Source organism: Pholcus phalangioides, unplaced genomic scaffold (assembly GCF_987345545.1).
Source record: "Pholcus phalangioides strain wild (caught in Gottingen) unplaced genomic scaffold, Ppha-v1.0 ptg000014l_1, whole genome shotgun sequence".
NCBI lineage: Eukaryota > Metazoa > Arthropoda > Arachnida > Araneae > Pholcidae > Pholcus > Pholcus phalangioides.
Genome location: NW_028301607.1, coordinates 15,277,199 through 15,303,174, shown reverse-complemented (window position 1 = coordinate 15,303,174; position 25,976 = coordinate 15,277,199). Strand labels below are relative to the sequence as shown.

General features: G+C 33.3%; 1 protein-coding gene across 1 annotated transcript in view; it reads right to left on the bottom strand.

The window, feature by feature from the left end:
- The window catches only part of LOC149078204 (SPEG neighbor protein-like), a 380,947-nt gene extending 355,619 nt beyond the window's left edge, over positions 1-25,328 (bottom strand). The window contains exon 1 of the mRNA XM_089241793.1: positions 24,376-25,328. Coding sequence (XP_089097919.1) covers positions 24,376-24,463 — 88 coding nt within the window. The 5' untranslated portion in view covers positions 24,464-25,328. The remainder of the gene's footprint in view (positions 1-24,375) is intronic.
- Positions 25,329-25,976: the final 648 nt, after the last annotated feature.

Below are 25,976 nucleotides of genomic sequence, written 5' to 3'. Positions count from 1 at the left end.
AAATATGAAACAGAAAGAAGCTGCTTCTCCAATGACTTTCGAAAGAGGCTAGTCCATATTTACATTATTCTCCTCATCCTACGATCGAAACATTGTGTAAATCGAAACTTTGGCTTGCAGATATTTGATCAATTTTTGTTTAAATTTTCTTCTTGCGAAATCGACTTCAAAAATTCATCAAGTTCCGCAAGGAAAACAATTTTTTTCCACGCCTTCTAATATCCATTTTTTCTCTGGTTTCATATCATATAATTGTTTCAATATGTAATTAATTATTAATATATATATTTTTTTCAGTGACATGTATTTATGTTATTTGTATTATCCAGTTCCTCCTCCATTAGTAAATAAATATAGACAAAGAATCGGAATATACATGTAAAAGACATGGTGGAAAAAATATGGTAAATGGAATTGAATTAATTCAATATATTTGTGTGTGTAAAATTGAATGTGTCATATGTTGCTGAAGGCAGAGGGAAACAAGATGTAGTTGAGTTATTATTGTATATATTGAATAGAAATATCGCTGGACAAAAGTTTTTTCTTTATTTTATGAGAAAATAAATGAATCGTTTACCGAGAATTTTTGTTTTTTTACTTTATGCAAATATTTTTTCCTAAAGTGAAACTTCACCATGCTTTATTCAGTTGACTGCAATGAAAAATCCCAGGAAAAGATGATGTTGACATAGAAAAACATTCAAATTACAAATCTATTCATTTTCTCTTTGAAAAAGAATATACCCGTATTGGATATGAGACATAATTCCAGTGAATTATATTCAGAAAACGCGTATTATAATATGGCTATTTTAAACCGCACAGATATTTTTTGAACATTTTATTAAGCAAAATTTTTCGACCAGAAAAAAAATAATCCATATACTAATTTGTGTTTTTTTTACAGCAAGAACTATAAAAAAAAATATCATTCGTAACATTGGTTATTTGAATAATTAAATTTATCTCCTGGTTACGTATCATATATCAGCGGCATATATCTTTTCGTAGAGACAGCGTGGTGCCCCATGTTATTTTTTTGGAGAGGTTACGTGTCATATAATTGCTTGAATGCGTAATTAATTATTAATATATAATTTTTCTCAGTGATATGTGATTATTTAGATGGAGAAAAATTGTCTATGCCATCTGAATTATGTTTGAAATAAATAATGACACAAAATTGAAATATACATATATATGACATGGGAGAAAAATATATTGTAAATTGAATTAAGTAAATTCAATTTATATGTGTATATCAAATTGAATATATTTCATATGTTGTTGAAAGCAGGCAAAAAATAATGCAACTTTATTCTTATTGTGTGTGTTTGAATGAAAGTATGTTAATGCAAATACTTATTCTTCATAAAATGAAATTTCACCCTGCTTTTTCTTCAGTTGACTGTAAATAAAATCTCCAGGAGAAGATGATGTTGCCATAGCGAAGCATTCAAATTACATATCTATTCACTTTCTTGAAAAAGAACGCGTATCGGATATTAATCATGACTTCAGTGAATTATATTCGAAAAAGAACCAGAATATGGTTTTTTTAGACCTCCGTGGATATATGTATTTTTTTAATAACTTATCAAGCAAATTCTCTCGAGCAAAAAAAAAACAAACTCGCAGCAATAATTTGATTGGATAGTAGCAAAAACTATAACAAAATATAATATCATTTGTAACATTCATAATTCGAATAATTATCTTTTTCCTCCTGGTTATATATAATATAGTTGTTTCAATGCGTAATTAATTATTGATATATCATTCTTCTCTGCGGTATGCGATTATTTAGATGGAGGAAAATTGTGTAAAAAACAGTAAAAAATGTTTTGCAGTAAATAAATATGGACAAAAAGAATGGAAATATACATATAAAAGACATGAGAGGAGGGGGATGTTGAAATTGAATTAAATGAATTCAATTTATTTTTGTATATCAAATTGAATGGGTCATGTGTTGCTGAAAACTGGAAAAAAAGGTTATTATTTTGTATGTTTGAATGAAAGTATGGCTGAACAATGGATGATTTTTTTTTTTATTTATAGGGAAAAATAAAGGAAATTTCCACTGAGAAATTTTTGTTTGTTTTTTATGCAAATATTTGTCATAAAGTATTTTCCATATAATGGAATTTCACAATACGTTTTCTTCAGTTGACTGTAAAGTAAATTTCAGGAGAAGATGATGTGTTGCCATAGAAAAACATTCTAGTTATATATATCTATTCAATTTCTCTTTTAAAAAATATATCCACATTTGATATTAAACATAATTTTAGTGAATTATATTCGAAAAGGAATTAGAACATAGTTATTTTACACCACAAAGATATATTTTGAACAATTTCCTAAAGAAACTTCTGGTTACATCAAAAAAAAAAAAAAATCCATTGATAAATTTATATTGATTATAGCAGAAACTATAGCAAACGGGAATTACTGTATGGCAAATTGCAATTGTTTTTTGATCTTGTCAAAAATGTCTGTTTGAGGACATACTAACTGGTATTATGAGACATAGAATATTTACACCTGTGTGCATGACGAAAATTAAGAAAAATATATTGGATCATCTCAAATACTATTTATTTCCATGCTGCACACCGGTTTCAAACCAAAAATCTTTTCCCCATCTGTTTTTATTTACCTTCTTGTTTTTATTTCGTAGGTGGCAGCACGAGTCCTATATCAAAGGTGTTTGTTTCTCTCGTGATAAAATATAACAAGGTAGAAGGTTAGGGAGATAATTTTCCGCGCTAACAGTTTTCGTTCTCCGTTCTCCAAAGTACTTTTCCCGTTCATGCCGGTCCACGAATTCGTTCATTTAATCTTATCTTTTATCAAGTAGAAACGGATTAAATAACACTCACCTATGTGTTATAGCCTACGACGGCTAATTTGAGTAATGAATGGTAAGGAAGATTAGACTAGAACAGGTAAAGAGCGTAAAATTGTATAGTCCAAAATCAGCGTTGCTGTGTTGGGTGAGTGTCCAGAGTGACGACACGCAACGCGAACACTCGGGTTCGAAAGCCACCACCGCCGAAGTGGTGGTCGGCTGAAGTTATCTTTTGTGGTCCCCGACTTCTCGAGATACAAGTGCGAGCCGATCTCTCCTCGAAAAGTCTCGCCACCGAAAGCAACAGACACTTCTCACTCACAATTGGAAATACAGATGGCAGAACATATTAAAAATTAACACACATCGCTATATGCGTACTCAGACTGTAAGATGCACACGCACTCACAGTTCTGGCGCAACTCAATCGGTAGTAAATTATCCGTAGGGATAGACCGGAGTTGTGCTCGGTTTGAAAGAAAGAAAGCCCACAGACAGCAAAAGTATAATTCCGCCGCTGTTCATTATCGTAAATCTGGTTTGTAAACATACGCCTCTCAATTAAATAAATAATTATAACGATTATTCAAATATGAAATATTAGATGTTGATAATTTGGAAAATATGACAGATGTAATTTAAAGATAATTCAATAGAAATATGCAACTCCCAGATCATATTACAGTTGTTATCTCAAATTAAACATCCCTCCTTGAATAGAGTAAACTGAAATTTTCAAAACCAATTTGTATCATTTCTTTCCGGAAAAATAAATATATGTCAAAAGGGCAAACGTTGGTGAATAAATTTGCCTTAATCAATAAAAATCAAAATGAAAAATTGAATTCATGTTATCTTTTGAATGACAAGGGGTATCCTTATCTTCAAAAAAAATCAAAACCTCGTCTCTTGAATTTAAAGAGGAAAAACAAAGAGAGGGAGAGAGACACTTTCTTCCCATAAGTGGAAAGGAAAGAGGGAACAGATCATTCCGATCCCGATGGTAAACACCGCCACTTAATTTGCATTTAATTTATCACTCGGTACTGCATCAGCTAATATGGGCGTGTTCTTTTCAAGATAGAGTTTGAAGGCTCCGAAATACACTTCCGTATTTAATGAGCAACGATGTCAGTTTCGGCGAGCAAAATAAAGGACGAAAAAAAGGCAGGTAGGTAGGTATATGTATGCCCGTTGGCGCTTCCCGAATGCTAATTAACCGATGGAAGAGCGACTCTGTGCTGATTTGAGTAATCAGGAGAGCTTATTGGGAAAACATTGTGACGAGTTGCTGCTTCGGTTCTATTGTCTACCTAGAATTCATATATTTCCCCCATCCGCAAACTAGTTAATTCGATACATAACAGATAGGTATGGAGTACATGGAATGTATTTAAGCAAACTAAACATTCAAATATTTAAGAATTCATTTTCAAATCGATTAGCAGCATTTTTTCGATTTCGACAAATACCATATGCTGCTCTCTTGAAATATTATTCCGTTCTTTAAGTGTGTCCGAGAGAAATTGCTGATTCTAAAATTAAAATAGCATGTTTGAAAAAATTTCAACAAAAAATAGTGATATACTGTAGTCGTTCATAACTCGGGAAATGATAATTAGCTAATATATATACAGTCGGCCCCACCTTAATCAGCGATTCCAGCACACATTATCCGATTATACAGTGAATAATTCAATTGCCAGTTTACAACATTAGTATAGTTTGTGTACTGAAAGCTGGTAAAGGATCAATATTAGTGAAGCGTCTCGAATAAATCAGACATAAAAAATGAAATAGAAATTATATTCAATTACATTGATCAAAATACCTAGGATATTTACTTTTCATTTAGAAAGTCATCGCCCTCTGTTGGCTCCACAGAGTACAAAAATAAAATAATTCAATGTACGGATTGAAGAAAACTTAAATATACTTGGAGGCCAGTACCGACTCTTTACCCGGGTACAGAACGTTTGGAAGCCGGTCAATCGGCCGAATCATTACAATCATCAATTACGTCTTTTTCATTTAATGTGTATTCTTTAACAATAAATTTACGAATAATAAAATGCAGTTGCAATTAATTATTTCTTATTTTTTTAATGTTTACTCTAAATATATGCATAATAAAAGAATAAAATTATGAGTATATTGAAATATTTCATATCTCTCTCACATGATCAGTGTTACTCATCACAGTAGTAATATCATTAAGTTATACAATACTTTCCGACCAAAGATTAAAATTCGATTTCTATCGCCTTCACTGGAATCGTAATCGAGAATTTTTTGAAGTTCCCTTGTAGATAGTTTTGGTAAAATATATAACTGATATTTGATAATATAAAGCTGGCCGTCATGTGCAAAAATGTCTTCGCTGCCCTTCGGTAATACTGCTTCAGCCATGTTGGAATAAACAATGAAAACACGTTCTACAATGGCTGATGCTTGTAATGAAATGAAAGGTACATGACATCTTGATTGCTGACTCCGGTGAAAGTAATCGAAATATAGCGCTAATCTTTGGTCGAAAAGTATTGTATAACATTGATATGTAGCATTGATCATGTTATATGAAATTGTGATGTGTAATACTGATCATGTGAAAAATGAAAAAATATGTCATTATACTCATAATTTTATAACTTCATTTTTTCGAGCAGTGTATTTATATTTTGTCATAATAATTGATTTTATATTGCTATTATTGGGTTGCTTTATTTTTGATGTGGTTTAGATATGTATTCCACATCCATTTATTTATGGACATCTTCTTTCAGCCACCTCATTGGGCATTTTTTCTGTTGTGGCCTTTGTATTTGTATTTATTATGTATATATTCAGAGTAAACATTAATAGATAAGACTTAATGAATTACGGATATATTTTATCATTGGCAAAATTATTATAAAAAATTACACACTAAATGAATAAGACATAATTAACGATTGCAATGATCCGGTCGATTGTACGGCGTCCAAACGGCACGAGTTAAACGTCCTGCTCCGCTCTGCACTTTCTCGGGATACCAATGACGTAAATAGTTGTAAAGAAATCAATGTAAATATACGTTCAAAAGATAAACATTTTCGGAATCGGATATTTATTTTTCGACAAAATTACGCTTGTCTATGCATGGACGTTATCGGGGCATATCGTTATTTACTATGAAGTTTTCGGGATTTTTTTTCTTTGTTCATCCATAAATAAATAAGGTGTAAAAGAACCCATACAATATATATAAAACTCTCTCCTCCTCTCTCTCTCTCTCTCTCTCGCATAGAGGAGGTTATTTTATTTCCTCATCCTTTCTCAATCTTCCGCAACGAAATTAATTAAAGGAATTCCCAAAGCACTTGTTCTTCATGTTGTACTCCACTATCATCTTCTCTCTCTCTCTTTCTCTATGTACGATATAATAGAGAATTTCTCTCTCACTCTACTCTACATTCTCTACCCACTATCTACTTCTCCTGTTTCAGAATTATGGAACAAGCTTAGCTTAGGGATTTTCGGTAATTAACACGTGATAAGGTCTCTTTCTTTTACCCACAACAGCAGCTCTTCGATGCTACAAATGCATTGAAAGTAAGGAAAATGAAAAAAAAAATAATCTTTTTTCTCGTATAAGTACAAGGCGGCGTAATTTAAGTGTCTAGTTTCAGAATTAGAGCCCGAATACTCATTACGTTCAGCTCTTAATGCAATATACTCCTGAATTGCTGAACAGAGGAGAAAACAAAATCGTGTTGAACATCAGGATATGAAGCATTACAAATTTCTTTGAATTATTTTATGTAAGATGGATGTTTTTCTCGGCTCACAATACATTTACCCTTTCAGACCGTGTACCAATATACGCGAGGTTTTCTTCCCTCTCTGTAGATCAGGGATGCACAACCTTCGGCCCGCGGGAAATGAGGCTCGCCAAGATGTTTCATCTGACCCGCGAAAGGTGTTCCAATAGAAAAGTAGCAGTTTGAGGGCTCATCATATTTCCTTCATAGAAAATATTAAGCTATTGGTGCCACAGTAGTTGACTAAAGTTCGTTTTCTGTGGTTCCCGACTTCGAGCAGATCTCCCCGTTAAACATTTTCGCCACAGAGAGCAACGGTCCTGCAACGGTAAAAATATTAAATCACTATACTTCACTCATTTATGGCAGCGCTGAAAATTCAAAACGCGACACAAGATATGCATTCAGACTGATAGGAACACACATACTTCTGGCACGACTCAATCGGTAACAAATTGCGCGTGGCGATAGACCGGGGTTCAGCTCGGTTTGAATAAGTGAAAATGAATACCAAGCTATCACGCAAGTTGCTAATTTTAGTCAAAGAAATAGTCAAAGGGAAATAAAGTTTTGCTAAAAAATATATTATAGCCGAAAAAAAATTGCGAAAGGAAAGTCGCTAATTATCCAGGTCTCACATGCTTGAAAATTCTCTTATGGTTGCTCACTGACCTACCCCTCCCTCTATTTCGCTGCCCGAGCGGCGTAGTGGTAAGATTCTCGTATACCACCGCGAAAGTTGCGGTCCCAGGTTCGGACCCGAAGGAGGATATAGATAACATATTTTCCGTAACGAATTCGAGGTGACCACCGATAGATAGCGCCATAATTTTCAACCCATCTCATTAATGACAGTAAATTGCAATATTGCGATATGGCCAGAGTTGGTGTTTGGTGAAGCAGTATCCCCCTCCCTCTGTAGGCAAAGGGGGATTTACGGTTTTTCGCCGTCATCTCTTCCCATTCAACTATAATTTCCTTGACTACGAATTTCTGAAACTAGGTGCCCTTCTGAACTCGACGCCGTTGGCTCTAGCCCACTTAGCACCCATCCGTAAATACACCTCTGAACAACACAACATAATAATCGTGGACTTTATACAATAATGATCATTAATAGAAGATCATCAGTTTCTATATGAGTCCCCTCATTAAAATTTTACAATAATTTAATTTCTTTTTTTTTCCCCGTAGGATATTAAAATCAGGAATGGAATTCTTCCCGTGACCAATAAAAGAAAATCCATTTTAATAGATAATTTCCATCTCTATAAAATTTGCCAATTAATTATCAGCATTGAATATCATATTAGATTTCAATTCCGGTGAACACATTATAACGAAGTTTCAATACAATTTATTAATTAGATAACTCCAGTACTTCGCTCAACGATTCGCTCCCTCGTATATCCGTAATTACCGGTCTTGATTAAAATTTTCCTAATTAGATGAAATTTTCAATTTCGTACAGAAATTTTACATCTCAATTATTACATGATTTAAATAATTTTTTTTTAATGTTTTACTTTATGAATTTCTCGTCTTAGAACGGGTCTCGATAAATGTTCAGAAAGGATGAAAGGCATCTCAAAAATTGGAAATGAAGAGTATGTCGAACATGCGGATGAAAATATTTAACATAACTAAGAAATGAACTGTGTCTACGTTCATTAATTTTTGGTCACTTTTCGGTCACTCGTTTGATCTTTCACTGACCTGGTTCCTTGCTCTCTAGGTCACTCCCAAGCCTACACACTCTCTAAGCCACGCACTCTTTTCGTCTCCCCAAAGCTGAAACGCAATTTAAGTCACTCTTTTGTTTACTCATTGATCTGGTCCTACTCGAAGTCACTCTTTTGATTATGCGCATCTCCGTGCACACTCTTTTGGTCACTCTTGCAATTTCTTGATCACTCTATTAGCCATTCATTTTAACTCGGTTACTCTCTCTAGGTCACTCCTATGCTTATACAGGATTTACTCTTTCTATAACCATACCACTCTTAGTTACTATGTTGTCTTGGCGAATTTATGAATCCTGTTTAAATTCTTTTGATCGTTACAATGCTCACACACTTCTCAAGTTACTCCAAAAGCCAAGTTTTTTGTAACCCACTAATACGCCTCTCGTTCTATAGATCTAACTTTCTTTGGTCACTTACTGATATGCCCACCTATATTCTCTAGGTCCAAATTTATGCGTTACTCTTTCGGTAACTCTCACGCTTGCCACCTGTCTGGGTCACCCTTGTGGTCACTCACTTCAATACACACTCTTTCCCTCTCTAGGCCACTCTTTCGGTATCTCACTGACCTATCTACCCCTTGCAGGGTCGGATTTATGTTTTTACCGGCCCTTTTCCCATTCCACTCCCGTTTTTTTTACCACTCATTCCTAAAATTTCACACACTTTTGGTCACTTACAGACCTGGCTCCTCATTACTTGAATCACAATTTTTAAGTCACTTTCATGTTTGCCAACTATGAAAATCACTCTTGTGTTCACTCACATACTTGCTCACCCTCTCTACGTCGATTTTTTGTTTATACTCATGTTTTTCATCCAATATGAAACAAAAACTTCATCTTAATACGATAAAAATTTCAATTTTCATAATACAAAAAAAAGAATTTAATTTTACATTTCAGTTGATTACGTGATTTAAATAATTTTTCTGACTTTTTTTTTTGTCTTGGAACTATTCTGCATAATTGTTCTGAAAAGACAAAAGCCGTCCCGAAAATTGAAAATGAAAAGTAATTTGAGCATGTGGATGGGAATATTTATTATGATGTATATAATATATATTTATGATTAAGAAATAAACCTCGTCTACGCTCATTAATTCATTTGAACGCCTACGTTAAAATCAATTTCGAAGTTCATCGAGGGACTTGTAATACGAGCGGAAATTATTTCATATCTCATTTAGATTTCGAGCCAACACGGGTGTGGGGGGGGGGGGGGTTGAGAGATTCCCAGCTTTCCCTTGAAATAAAATGACGAGGCATGAACTTGATATAAATTGAATTTTACATACGTAAATATTTTTTAATAATGCTTTTAAACGACGTTATTTTCCATGAAGCTATTTTGTTACAAAAGAGCGACCTGTCTAAGCGTATAATTGCAAATGGAGAGAAATATCCATTGGAGATTCTGACAATTCGCGAATTTCTAGAGGGGGGTCTTGGTGAGGAGGAAGGGAATGGGGGTGGAATGAAACTTAATTTAATTATTTTGAAAGCGCCGCAAATTGTCTCAATTAATGCAATTAAAATAGTTCTGTTTCAGAATTCGGGATAGGAGTTTTGTCATTCGTAGGTGGGGGGGAGGACGGGGTTAGAATTGTTTCGAGTATTGTCGGTAGTGGTGGTTGTGGATGTAGGAGCAGTAGTTGGTCGAAAACTCTCTCTCTCTCTCTCTTATACTATGTTATGGCATCAAGATCTGTTCGACAATTTCACGGCGAGGAATTACTGAGAATGGTCTTTCTCTTTCTATATGTCTCCTCTAACGAACCAAATGAATAATTCCCGATGGGAAACAACTTCGTATTTCGGAGAGGAAAGAGTGAGAGTCTACTTAACTACGTAACAACTATTTCCCGGAATTTTACAACCGTGTTTATTGCTCTGCATCTCGTTTGTTTTTTTTTCCCCCTACTTCTCTTGTTTTGGAATCAATTCCCCCAAATCGAATTTTTTTTTCTCTTCACTCGGTAAGCCGTTATTAGAAGAACATCACGGCTTTTCCTGTTTAAAATAAGAAGTCAGAAAACCGAAATCTTTTACAATACTCGATGATATAATGCCATTAAATTATTTTTCTCATCATAAAACTGTATTACAAAAATCGATAATCTTTCATATTTATTTTAACTATCTCACCGGCATCGACGAGAAATCTCGCCTCATCGAAAGCCTCTTATTTCAGCGTATGTCTTTACATGTATGTACAATGGTTTGTCACTCCTTTAATGATGCCAGTATTTTGTATGATAATTTATGTTTTTATAATGGTTTGTCACTTTTGAATCTCCCCTGTAATTGAAGAAAACCCTGGCAGCTCCAAGTATTATAGCTTGTAGTAGAATAAACGCTGTTTTGAAAACGACAGCGTAAAAAAACCTGTTTTTAGTTACCCTAAAAGAAAGATAGATGGAACACTGAATGAAACTGATGCGTTAAAATGCACTGATACCATTCGTTAGCCAAGGTATCATTGCTCGGTGAAAATCTAAGATCAACCTTTTACCTGGAGACCTGTCTTCAATGGAATCAAAAAAATAGTGCATTGTGATTAATGATTTTATGTGTATATGCGTAGCTTTATGAAATGGAAACCTGTCTAAACTGAAATATTTTGCACATGACTATGTACATAAATGTTGTCCAAGCCTCCAGTGTTAATTGCATGACATTGTTATTCTCTTAGTTATTGTTCTTTCAACGTTATTTCAATGAATAGTTAGGTTCTCCGGAGACACCCGCGACCCTCTAGGACTGGCATCTTCAATCCGTTGCTCGCGAGCACCACGCTGCTGCTCTCTGAAACACCCACAGTGTTTTGTGCTCATGTCCGATTTCGTGCTCTTGAGCACTTGATCAACACTGCAATTAAACTTAAACACCTTGCACAACTTGCATTCACGGATTGAAATTATCCTTACTTCATACATTCGCATGTCAAACTTGCCGTAGGGGTGCCCTTCTTTTGATGATGGGTACAGGCAGTGCTCACGACTAGAAAAAGGTTGAAGACCTCTGGTCTAGGACAGTGTGCGTAAATAACCTAGTGTGACTGAGCCTTGGTGTGTCTCGCTTCCTGTATCACTATCCCCATCACATTAACACTAACTCTTTGAATTACACCAGCAGTGTGTTGTTTTCGTGTCTCATGATAGAGATGTGTGTGAGTGGAAAAAGATCTAAAGATCTAAGTTACCCGTGAAATAGATGCATTGTTCGCTTTTTTACCGCAGAAAATGTGGCACCTATAGAGATTATGTGACAGATCGTGAAGTGTATTCTCCAGATGTCATAAGTGATGTAGAAGTTGTGATAAATTGATCAGGCTGTTTAATCAAGAAGGCTTCAAGAACGTGTATGATGAAAAATGGTCATACCGTCTATTCATATGTTTGTTTAGATTCAAACGTTATTTCCACACTTCTTATAGCTTTATTTATTTAAATCCAACATCCTTCTCCTTTTTCGGACCCACCACATATCTTCACGTCCCACCATTACGTACCCAAAATTGTCGACCACACCATATTTTCTTGAATCAGTAGCATGCGTGAAAATCACTCTCACTGTTTATTAGATACGTATCACATCCTAAAATATATACCGATAGAATGATTGATTACTCTCACGGGTACCTATACAAATATCATGCTCATATTCATTCCACGAATAAATAACCACGACAACCTCAAAAGGTCTTGTCAAGTCGGTTGGATCCAGTCAACACCATCTATAACAGAAGACCTCCGCGTGAAGCTCGTGACACACGTCACTGAATTTGGTCATCTCACCTATAGAAATTGCAAATACTGCAAAAAAACGGTACAGGTGGAGCATTCGTCTGCCTGCTATATCCAATGGCTATAGGTGACATGACCTTCTTCAGTGACGTCACGAGTTTCACGCGGAGGCTTTCTGCTATAGATGGTGATCAGAGGCGGATTTAACGGCGGGCGCACCGGGCGCGCGCCCTGGCCCCGACTTCTAAAGGGCCCTGAAAGACCTAAACTTCACACTTTTCTGCAATTTAAAGGGCCCATCCTTTTCTTTTGCTCTCGGGGCCTCGACCGACTTTAATCCGCCACTGATGCTGTTGATCCAGTTTACGTGCCTCATCAGTGACGAAACGGTCAAACACAAACATACATTACATTAACTTCAATGTTTTCTCTCCACCTCTTCATTTCAGAGGAGAGAACCCCATTAAATATTCATTAATCCGTTACACATTTTTATGAATTCCCTTTCCTTCAAGCTCATTGCTTAGAAATGAGTCGTGACGATCACTGTCGTGACCAGGGAAGAATTTTGTCGAAAAACCTCATATAAATGGATCAAAAGCATTGCAAAACTATCCCCCAAGTGGGAGAGAAACATTGAGAGGGAAAGGCTTTTGAAAAAATAAATCCTATAAAGAATGGCCGAACCCTTAAATACATTTACTAGCTCCTCGGTCTTCCTAGTAATTCTTTTTTTTTTTTGGCCTGCAATGTCTTCAATGTATGAAGCCCCTAGGTATAACCGATACTTGTAAATACAAATCATACATACGAATCAGTAAATTATTATAGAGACCAAAACAAAATGCACATGCAATTTTGAGGATTTTTCGTATGCAAGAATTTGAATACTAATGTAAAAAAGAGCCAATGACTTTGATTCCCATTCAAATCCGCATATCCCTCTTTCAAGTCCTACCTCCCTCCGTGTCCAAACACTCGATCATATCACATTTTCTTCGGTTATGGTTAATTTATCACATAACACTGACACTATCCATTAATCAATCAGCATCTCGCGTGAAAATCACTCTCACTGTTTATTAGATACGCATCACATCCTGAGATAAATACCGATGGAATAACTGATTACTCTCACGGGTACGTATACAGAGATGAACCTCATATTCATTCCACGAATAATACAATCCATGAAAGAATAAATGATCACGGCAACCTCAAAAGTTTATGTCAAACTCTATCTCTATAGTTGGATCCCAGTAACGTGCGGGATCGGTGATTGGAACGGCCGAAGACACACAAACACATTAACTTCAAAGTTTTCCCCCTTCATCTCAGCAGTAAATCCATGAAATATTCATTAATCTGTTACACATCTTTATGAATTTCCTTTCCTTCAAGAGCTCATTGCTTAGCAATGAGTCGTGACGATCGGTGTTCGTGACCATGGAAATAGGAGAAACCTCACAGAGACATACAAGGGAGTAAAATCATTGCGAAACTAACCCTCCAGCTGGGAGAAAACATGGAGGGGAGGAGAGGGGGGGTGGAGGACTTTTAAAAACCAAAATAAATCCTATACGGAATCGCCGAGCCCTTAAATACATTTACTACCATGATTTTGCGAGGTGCAATTCCTCGGAATTGGGAATTCTAACGAAAAGAGTGACTCGGAACGGAGGGTGAAGGCTTCGATGGTCTAGATTCGGAAGCCGCCGAATGGAAATTTGAGACCTTCTCTCTCCGACCCGCTCTTTATTTCCCAAAAATCAGCATTCGGATATTATTAGATGCATTTCGTTTTGCGATCCGCAAGAGGTAACGGATTTTCGATTACCGATTATCTGTACGATAATTTAGATATTCTCGTTTCTTTTTTCTTGTTTTTTTTTGGGAAAAATAATCGTGTCTCTCCTCGATGAAGTCTTATCGTATCCACGAGGAGAAAACTGGTTGCAAGGGAATGATGAATAAATAAATAAAAATTGCGCGATAAAATTTACATAATCTTTTGAGAGTTTTCGCAGTTTGATTATTTGGTTATCTGATCCTTTTTCTCATGGGTTTTATAGTCAATTAAACAATGTTTTAATATACTTTAAGAAAAAATTCTCGATTATAGAGAGTTGGGTGTTGGATCTTATGGAAGAACTTCGATTCTGTTCTGGATATTGAATTAAAATACTTTCGCGTGGGAAATATCCAGCTATGGATTTGTAATGATTATTTTATTGTTAGCTTAATGTCAATCGTGGTAGGTTTAGCAAAGAGGTAGAGAGCGTGGTATGGAATTATATGATGATTAGTATTCGATATTCTGGATATACGATTCTCAAAGTCTCTATCTTTTGCTATGGAAATAGTTATAATTGGAACTCTGATTTTCATGACCTAACAACATGAAAATATTACCTTAAAATTTAAAAATATAGTCTTATATTATTTTCCCATTATTTCATCTCTTCTTTTTCAGTCATTGCTTCTTCTCTGATTAAGTTAAAAAAATTAACATAAATACATAAATTAACCATTTTGATTATAATTCTCTCACCAGATTCAAATGAAAACCACGCCTACCTTATGCACAATAACTGTTTTTCGGTAAGTTCTAGAATCGCACTGAATTTTATGGGATGCAGTTTGAGATGTTTAGAAAAAAAAAGAACTATTATTGTTTAGTGTTTCCTCTAAGTAATGTTTGAGGAAACTACTTGGCAAAGGTTTTATTTTGAATATTCGATAAAAAAGATGGAACGATACTTGAAGAAGGCCTGTTCATAGAGCGGATGTCTAGTTTCGGCAATCCTGTTGATTGTTTGTCAAGATGAATTCCAATATTGCTGCACATTAAATCGGTTTTTCAGCAGTCAATTGCAAACGATAATTGTTTTCAGCATTTGATTTCTAGCAATTTTTTTTCCTTATTTAATCACAAATAATGAGTTTTCAGCAGTCAATGACTATCAATAATTATTTCTATCATTCCCACTAACGATTACTGTTCACCGTTCAATCACTAACAATCAGTTTTTCAGAAGATATATATATAATCACCACTAATAATTTCTTTTTAAATTAAATCATAAAGAATGAATGTTTTAGAAGGCTTAATCAATCTCTGCACAATGACTTTTTTATACAACTTCAATCACTAACAATTCCTTTTTCATAATTTAATCGCTAACCTAGACATTTTCATAATCCGATTGCTTACAATGATTTTTTTCGCTGGCCTGGCATAAATGTTTACTTACAGAATGCAATCACTAACAATGCGATTTTACCGGTCAAGGACTAACAATATTTTTTTTAGTATCCAGTCACTAATTATTACTTTTCACACTTTCACCGTCAGCAATCACTTTTTTCAAAATGCAATAGCTAAAATGAATGTACTAGTAGGCTAATTCAATCCCCAACAATGATTTGTTTCTCAAGTCCACCACTGACAAAATCTTTTCCAGCATTCCAGCTTATGAAATGACAGTTTTAGCTTTGGATCGCTAAACAATTACTTTTTTCAACTATATCCAATGAATATTTCAGAATCAAATTATTAACAATTACTCTTCCAGCACCGAATGGGATTTTAGCGGTCGAGGAATAAGAAAATTTTTTAGTATTCAGTCACCAACTATTAGTTTTCACATTTTCATCGTCAAGAACCACTTTTTCAAAATTCAGTGACTAATAGATTTTTCAAAATGGATTAATTTTAACAATGAATCTTTTGCGTCAACAATGAAATTGCGTCTGACAAGAAACTGTATCATTCTGAATGATTTTCACCACAGGAACACGAATATTACTATAGAAAAGTTTTATTGGCTTTTGTTTTTGATATATGACTATGCTACCCATTTCAATAGTGCTATATAACGCAGTGTTCTTTCCTACTTGCGGACCGGTGAGGTCGAGTGAACAATTTCGCGGACCGGCATAAACGGGGGAATTAATTTGAGAACCAGTGCCAAAAAAAAAATATTAATGGAGGGAAAATTTCCTAACCTTCTAACTCTAATCATATCCTATCATGCGAAAAACATAGCTGAACTGAAAGCCCTGCTGCCACCTATCAAATAAAAACATAACTATTTGTTGCAATTCTGTCAATCAAAATTTGTTGTTGGTTTTGAACCGGTGGGGCGGCATGAAAATGAACAATATATGTGATATGATACCAGATAATTTTTTTTATTCTCACGATACATTTTTTTGTAATTTTGAGCAAAATATTCCAGTTACTATGTTTTATGTTTAGCACAAAATCATTTTGCGGCAAATATCCAAAATACAGTGAACCCTAGATATAACGATACTCTGCGAACCAATTGAAATATCGTTCTAGGGGGTTATATGGTTATATCGAGAGGTTATATGATTACATGGTTATATTATAACCACGTAACCATAACAAATAAGAATTTAAAAATATATATTGTTTTAGATGGATTTATCGTCATAACGAGTAATATTGTAGAGTTGTTTCGACGGATAGTGACCAGTTTATAATATGGCTCATAAGATTTATATCGGTATGCAGTGTTAAAATAAACAATATATGATATAAACCATATTTTTATGGGCATCTTTTTATCAGCCACCTCGTTGGGCATTTTGCCTGTTGTGGCGTTGTATTTGTATTTGTATTTGTATAACACCACACATTGTTTATTTCCGTGCTGCTCACAGGTATAAAAAAACATTCAATTTTATTTGGAGAATTTATAATAATTTTGTTCTTTCTTGATGGGCACACACAGGAGGGGTCTTAACACAATGCTGCAATATTTATGCATATTTCTTTTCTACAGAGTTTTCGTATTCTGTCACCATATAAGAATTTAATAAGTAGTTTTAGAGATAACCGTAGCCAATTCCCAATCCAGCTTTTTCTATGGTCAAATTCGTATTCAGAATATCAAATTACGCAATAAGTATTTTTATTTCGGAATTTTTTTACAATATTTTTTGGCTTTCGATAATGAATTTTATCGGAATTAGTTTTCAACATCGATTTCTCTCTTTTGATAACGTTGAGTAACTGATAACAAATCCTAATACACTTAGATTCCGAGAATTCCCGTAATTTTTCAATTCAAACATGAATTAAAATTTTATAAAAACACAAGCAAACAGATTTTTAATTTATATTTATGATCTCCAAAACTTTCACCCGATTTTCACGAATCAAACGTCGAGCACGAATGAGCATCATCATTATCATCGATGAACATGAAGTTATATATGGGAAAGTTTTTATTTCCATCCATCCTTTCGACTCAGCGGCGTATACATTCCATACATTACTAATACCGTGAATGTAACTTTTATTTTCTCCAGTGGCATACCGACATGGATTGCAAATGTCTTTTATGTGTTTGTTTAATTTATTTCCAGTGTGCGTTCCCATCCATGATTATGTGCTTTATTATTCTTATTATTTCTCCTCGTCTGGTGATTGTATGCACTATAAAGATTGGACAATAAAATTGTCTGAGGTGGAATGAGAAGAATTTTATGTACTTCTCTGTCTCTTCAGTACATATTTCTGCGCCTACTATCCACGCAACTGTCACGTACGGCGTAAACTTTTCCAGATTCTTCTCTATTTTTTTATTATTTTTTTTTATATTTCTATCATATTCGTATTTTTTGTTTTCGTTCTTCGTAAAAAAAACACAAAAGAGAGATGAAAAAGAAGTTCGGATCATCATCATAATCCCATAAAGAATCCCCTTTGTTTGCAGTTCTATGCCCGGGAATGCCAGGTGCCTTTTAGCTGTGATATTTATTTTTTTTGGTCTTTGCTATTATTTTTGCTGCCTTTAATCCTCTGCTATTTCTCCCAAGAACTATCGGCATTTTGGCGCACGTCCAACCTCAACCGACGACTGGATTGTCTATTATAAGTGAAAAAAAGGACCAAGAAAAGAGGAGAAGACTTTGGCTCCTATACTATATGTATGTATGTATACGTAAGGTACTGTACGATATGTTACGTACCTCGTTTCTCTTGTGGGCGCTAAACCAGAACGATTCGTGCTCAATCATTGTTTCAGAGTTGTGGTTTCGGGTTCCCACCCAAACGTGCTTCCCACATAATATCTTTGGCTTTACGATGTTAATACCTTATTCACTGTGAATGAAAGTGCGCCAAGACAAATAAAAATGATTCTTTACGCAATTGAATGCCATGCGCCATTTCAAGTGGATGCCATTCTAGGGCAACACGAAATAACTTCGACAAAATTGCAGCCAACGTCTCTATATGTAGTTCAATCCGATTTGAGAGGGCTATCGATTCCACGTTATGAATGGAAAGCTTAACTAAAAAACCAAAATTACTACGAGTGATTTTGACTGATTTAAAATTCAATAGATATTTTCAATTCATGTGTATTTTTTCGCATTTATAATACAGTAGATGACACCTATTAGCATCACGGCTAACTTTATATCATCATTAAAATGCGGAACAGGCCAATATCATAACATGCGGGAAAATTCATGAATAGTTATCAGAATTTCGGTTTTTGTTATCAATTTTTTTCCCACGATTTAAAGTTAATGTGGAACCAGAGTTATTTTTTCCTCATAAATTATCAGTATCAACAAAGAATGTCTAGTTAGGAAGTCAGAGAAAGTGTACTCCCTCCCTTGTTTGTGAACATTTCTGTATTGTGTTTACAATGCCTTAATTCATGTACGCACTAAGCTACATTAGCAGACCCCACCTACAGTAGAAGCGAATGTAAGGGACCAATCATGCATTACCTCAGAAGTATTTTTAAGGTATTTTTTACTTTTTCCCTTCCCCCTGTCAGCTAAAGTAAGCAAAACTCCGACTCGCTCTTCCGTCAGCAAAATTATGTACTTTTACAACGCCCCTCCCCCGCATATTGGAATAAAAGATATAACCGGGGGATGAGGGCATTATATGTCTCCCCACGGAGACGATAGGAAATACATTTTTCATGCAAAAAATGTTCTTGTAAAAAAAAATAATTAAAATTTGAGAAAAAGAAATAACTTTATAGCTATTATTATAATAAATTTTTATCAATTTCAGTGCTATTTGAAGGTTAATAACTCAAAATGTCTCTTTAAGAAAATTCTTGTGCTCCTTCGGAAGGTCGATCCTCCTTACGCCTGATTGGGATTGCTCTTTGAGAATACATTTGCATAGTGAGTCTGATCACCCCCATCTGACACTGCTGTGGCGAAATTTGCTATGAATGTACGGGGGTCATTTTTCACATAATCACAGACTGAACACACTATTTATCAGCTTGTATTTCCCTTGTACCCTTTACGTTAGAGGTTCCGAAACCCTTGCCAATGTACATGTTTTTGGCCTGCTTCAGTGTTATTTGGCTGAAATACTTTCTCAGGAGATGTACTTACCTTACATTTAGAAAAAAGAGAAGAAAATACATAAATCTCTCTCTCTCTCCCTCTCGTAAACACATTTTGGGCAGTTCGATTTAAACTCCTCGTAACGGCTGAATAATAATAATATAAATAAAAATATAGCTAAAATTAATTATATAATAAATTTTAGCTAAAAGCTACAACACTCCCTTTTAAAACAACATGAAAAAAGAAAACGACACGGCTGTACATCTTGCAACAACCACTTATGTGAAAAACAAAAACTAAGTTGTCCCGCTTGATTGAACGAGATGTATGGTCATCGTATACGCTTATTGTTACCAGAAACTCCAAGATCCAATGTAATCATAGTAAATGGCATGAACTAGAAAACTTGAGATTTTAATTTTTTTTGAAATTCACAATTACGCCCTTGTAGAATACAAATGATGACTTAAGAAGAAAGTGTGATTGATACATATTTATTGCAAATCACGGAATTTGTTTTTCACTAAATATTTTGATATAAATGATTAAATGCGTTGATGATTAAATATATGTTTATATTTTAGCACAGTGGAGTCCCCAGATAACGAAGCTGCTTCACCCAGTAAGTTGGTGGGGCTTTCACTACCCTTAAATACGAATTTTCAAAAAATGACTTGAAACATACTTCATTAAATTGCTAATAAAATAACAAAAATTTCGTACCAATCGATTAGTCTGTTCTTTCATAATTAAAGAAAGATGTAATGAATTACAGTGTAAACGGGTACAAGGGGGAAAACAACTATGAACGCGATTTTCCCAAATTACAGTTTTTGTGCTCGTCCGTGAGATTGAAAAGAAACTACTGCCCACAAAAAATTCTGAAATTTTGCTCAAATGTTACCAGAAATCGGGATATGTTAGTAGAGAGAGACCTCGGATTTAGCCATTGACAGTTTTTATTTTAAAAACAGAAAGTTAATTTTTTTTTTTTGAAATTTATACGTTTGTTTCCAAAATTTAAAATTTCATGAAATTCTCACGAATGGTCAGATATCAAAGTTCGAGGTCTATTTTACTGAAACATGTCGAATAAAAATTTCTATAAATTTCCTTCTACAGGGAGTTTTGTGTGAGCTATTCGTTTTTAAAACTGCAATTTGAGAAAAAAAAATTTCAAAATGTTTTTTCTTGTATTCGTTTACAATATAATTTATTACTTCATTCTTTTATTATGAAACAACAAATTAACCGATCGACGTGGAATTTTTAGTATTTTATTCGCCATTGAATGAAACATTTTTGACGTCATTATGAAAAATCGGTCTTAATTGCAAAGGAGTGATTTTAAATGTGAAGCGTGTAATAACGAAAATCTGAGTAAAAATTTCGCTGCTTAGAAAAACTCATTACATAAATGTTCACTGCGTGGAGATTGTCTTCTTCATATTATTATTTGTTTTATATATGCTACTTCTTACTACTATAAGTAGAGCCAGCGAAACAACGAACAATGATCAGAATTCAGGCAGTTATATAGTGATTGCATATAGTTATCTTTTCGAATTACTATTATTATTATTATTTTACATATCTTTTGGAAAAAAAAACCATACAAATATATATAAATTAAAATTTTATAGCAAATATCATGAATAGAAAAATTGATTTAGTAAACGAAAAAATCTTGAAATATAAACTGAATACGTTATTTCAAGTAGTTAATTTGTGAATTTAATAATTACCTCATTATGTATAAAATTGCTTAATTATACATAAAAAATATCGGTAACATGAATCTATGGATTTATTTTTTATACCTTTTATTTATCAGAAACAATTAATTAAATTATATAATAAGCATCTGACTAATTTAGTAAATTCAAACATTATAATTTACTGATTGGCTTAGCATTTAGACCGCATATGAAAAATGACAAAAAGTACCTTATTTAATCATTGATATGCATATAAAATAAAGCAAATAAATGAATAGTTTTTTTTTATAGTTAATGGTAATTATCATTATTAACCTAATTAATTTGTTTAAACTTTCTGATTATTCAACTTCTAGATAAAAGGTTGTGTGATAATTAACGTTGTTAATGAATCTAATCAGAACATATTCCAAATAGGGTTTGAAGTTTCTGTCGTAACGGCTTTCATAAGTTCATGAAAATTGTATTAATTATGCATAATTGTTTTAAAGAAACATATTCCATGCATATTTAAAGGTTGTAAATTAAACTAAATATGATCTCAATGGCAAGGTATTGATGCTTCAAAAATCTCTACGGGGAAAATTAATCAAATTATATCCAAATGTATGCATTCAATCCCCCTATAAATACGGGTTTGAGATGAGAGTATTTCACGAAAATTGATAAATATATGTATTTTTATAATTATAAGACGTAATACAACATACTCTATTAGAATAAGCATTCTTAGATCTATTTTGAAAAATATTTATAGCATTAGAAGCCATATAATACACACACTTTTCTTTAGAAATAACGATTCTTATTTTCTGAAAACAAATAAAAGGAAACATATCAGAAAGATTTTTGAACGTTATTCAATACATTTTATATATCCGTAACAAGTTTCTGAAACAAATTATTGATTATTCATTTTCAAATTACATCCTCATTAATATATAACATTTGTAATAACGGATTCAATTAAAGATCAGTTTCTTGAGTTAAATTATTATAAAATATTAAGTCGATCTGGTAATGAGGTTCTGTCGAAATCATAAAATTAGTCGAATATCCGAAATAATGTACTTTTATCTCCTCGTCATTAAATAATGATACATAGTATTTATAATAATTGCATGGATGGGTAAATGCATAGAAATTTTTCAATGCAGTTTTTTCTATGATTACAAATCTGAGAAATTTATAAAAATTTAACAACAAAGTATGTAGGAAATTCATATTTGATTGTATTATTCATATTTGATGTAATAACAAGATCAGTTCAAATATCCTTTTAAAATTTTATATGAAATGAATATTTTCTGCACAAAAGCATGTGAAAATGTTCCCAATCAATAATTTATATTTTATGATAATATACTCAAATACGATAAACTAAATTCTTTCAGTTTCTACTTTCGGAGAATATAGGAATTAGAATCAGTTGCAAAAAAAATATCAGTTCGTGATATATTTAATGGGCGCAGCTGAAATATAATTATGTAAATGATTCTGATTAAACAGTTTTTCGTCATGTTTTCCGTGTATTTAGTAATCACAATTTCAAAAAATTCCTATTTTGATTTCATATATATGATATGTTTACATTAATAAAAAAATCGTAGGTCCACCCTCCAAAAATAACCAAAACGGATAAAATACTTTCTTTATCTGTTTTTATAAATTACTAAAAAGTCAAAAATTTTCTTTCTTCAATAAATAAAAATTTCGCCATAGGTTAAAAGTTCGTCTTTGTAATTAAGTACAGGCACGTATGAAAAATTTAACTCGGATTATTAATATTTTGTTTCTACTCTTTCTAGTATCAAGTTATTACAATAAGGTATTTATATTATGTCATAAAAGGAATAAAACGCACGAGTCAGAATAACTCAAATCAAAGAATAGGATGGGAAGTCAAAGCTATGTCATGATTTTTTCAATCGATTATATAAGAAATAGAACAGTCATACATACAGTGATGATCAGGATTCTACTTCATATGCGCTTTTCGTGGTAGATTACAAAATTATTTTATTAAAAATTTAGTACCGATATTAAATGCTTATAAATCATGTTTAATAAACTTTAAATCACGTAAAATCTTTGCCTTTATTCTCAATAATTTATTTTATTATAAATTCATAATCCAAAAATTCTTGGTTTGTATAATAGGGCTGTAAAATGTATAATCACTTCTTGCTATTCAGTTTGGAGTGTTTGTCACCATGAAACAAAATGTGTACTAAGTAATTCATTGCATTAAAAATACAATTTCTGAAGAGAATATATCGGAGAATATATAATATATTCTGAAGAGAACTATCGGAGCCACTTTTTTTTCATTTATTTCTTCTTGATTTAAAAAATTCTTTTAAAAAATCCATTTAAAATTTATCTTTTTTAAAAATCAATCCTAAAAACACATTTAAAAAATATTTTAGGATTTTTTTTTATATGCGTTCCGTGCTGTTAAATTTGAAGGGATAAATGGTGAGCTTAATTCAATGTTGACACTTTTCCTCTTGATTGTATTGCGAGAACATGATGAGAAGAAAATAGGCCAGTGCAGAAATTTTATCTATCTGAATGAAATTCGTATGACCGAAATGCAAGACAATATGCATGGATAAATTTTTATTCTAAATTGCAGAATAATATCAGAACATGTAGTTAAATACATGTTATTCCTTATTAATTAACTTATTTTTTTATCATAGATAAAATAAGCTATTGCATCTCTATTATTTCTATATCTTTATTACAATGAAGACGCCATTCTATATCCTATACAGAACTTTATATTGTTAGTTAGTAAATAATTCGAGGTACAATCCAAAACTTAATTATATCTCCTATTAGATTATAAATAAAATAAAACATTTTTTTCTCTTGTTATTCCTTTTTATTGCAATGAATAAATCATAATTTCTGTAAAAACTCCGTCTCTATTATTTCATAGAGAAATAAAAATTAAATTAAATGTTCAAATAAAATGCATTCACATGAATACTTCTTTTTTTCAAACCAAAATTACATACATGTTTCAGTCAGCATAGGGATATCAAGTATGAAATGAATTCCACTGAAAATATATGACACTTTTATTCATAGTAAACAACAATAATAGGCAAAAATAATAATAAAAAAATGTACTCACGGTCACCGGATTGTGTGTCATCCACTAGTCCCATTCCTATAGCCGCGAACAAAAATGTTATCCTAGTCCAGATCATGTTGCTTAACATATATCCGAGGTAGAGAACATTTCTTGATAAATAGACTAGAAATTAATAAAAAAAATGACCCTGTGTGTATGTTATATTCTCACCCGGGAGATTTCGATTGATATGTCCTCAAAAATTCTCACAACCACAATGCAAATGTGTCCCGTTATCCTTGAAAAATTGTACAGTCAAATTTTTGACAATGATAGTTGTAGCACTGATTCGCAGGACTGATTGACACCAATGTGATTATTAACAAACACGCAGTGTATATTGATTATTATGAGCAAATCTGAATGGATTTATAACGACAGCACGAGATAAAATTATTTAACTACACCGATATCGTCCGACATGAATTTTTTCAAGCCTCGTTTGAGGTTTATCTACCAGAAATTTGCTATTCCGAGAGACAAAAGCATTAGCATCAGGTATTTTATTGCACTTTGTCATTTTCCGTTTGGGTAGACACTCACTGTAAACACATATCAAGTTAGTCGGTTTCGGTTCAGAACGCGGAGTCACAAACGCGATGGTAGACAAACATACCGAAGTATACACAAATGTATGCACAAACACTCCTTCCGCGCGACCAACAAACACAAATAACACACACACAAAATATTATTTTCAGTTCCAATTTCTCACAAATTCACTTGATTTAAAAAAAAAAAAACTAATTTGGCACCCAAATCGGATACGACGATCTATCAGTAACTAAACGTAGAAAAATTTAGTACTGTCCGTTGTGGTATTTATATTTGTACGTATATGCCGATATATATACATATATATAAAATCAGCACGCTTTTCCTCACTGCGGTACATACATGCACTGTACACGGTACTGGATATCGCTTTCTCCCATCCACAGTCCTGTGTGTGTGAAGCAGTAGCGGAGGTCCCACAACGGGTCGATTCCGTTCGCTGGATTCGGAGCACCACCGAATGCCGCAAAAGCATTGGCGACCTCCATATTGCGCCAAAAAGACTACACTACTTGTACACGGAGCAATGTATCCTCTTCTTTCGCCCTTCCTTCGCAGGCGATTTATCAATCAGTCTCTTTATCCTTTTTGGAAAAATAGCGAATCAAACAGAACAACTAAATATCAAAAAAAATTTTATCACGTAAAAAAAAAAAATTGCAGGTAAAAAAATAAAATAAAATAAATGTGGGAAAAAGAGGAAACTCTTTCATCCGAAAGACCTATTTTCGGTGTAAAAAAATGTAGGTAAAAAAGCTGTGTAGAGCCATTCAGAAAAATGGAAATACGCGGATAGTTACTTATATAAAAGAGTGAGTTTTTACCCGGCCTTGGAATTTCTTATTGAGATGATTGACCGAATTCTCGTGCTCATGACAGAATACCAAACTCGAATCCGATGTATTCCATTATTCTGAAAATACCCGTGCATTCTTTTCCTTCGTATACGGACATGTTTCTGTGTAAAATCGAATATATTTTGTGGAGCATGTATTGAAAATTATTGTGTGTTCGGAAGCACAATACTCAATCTCAAAATGAAATTT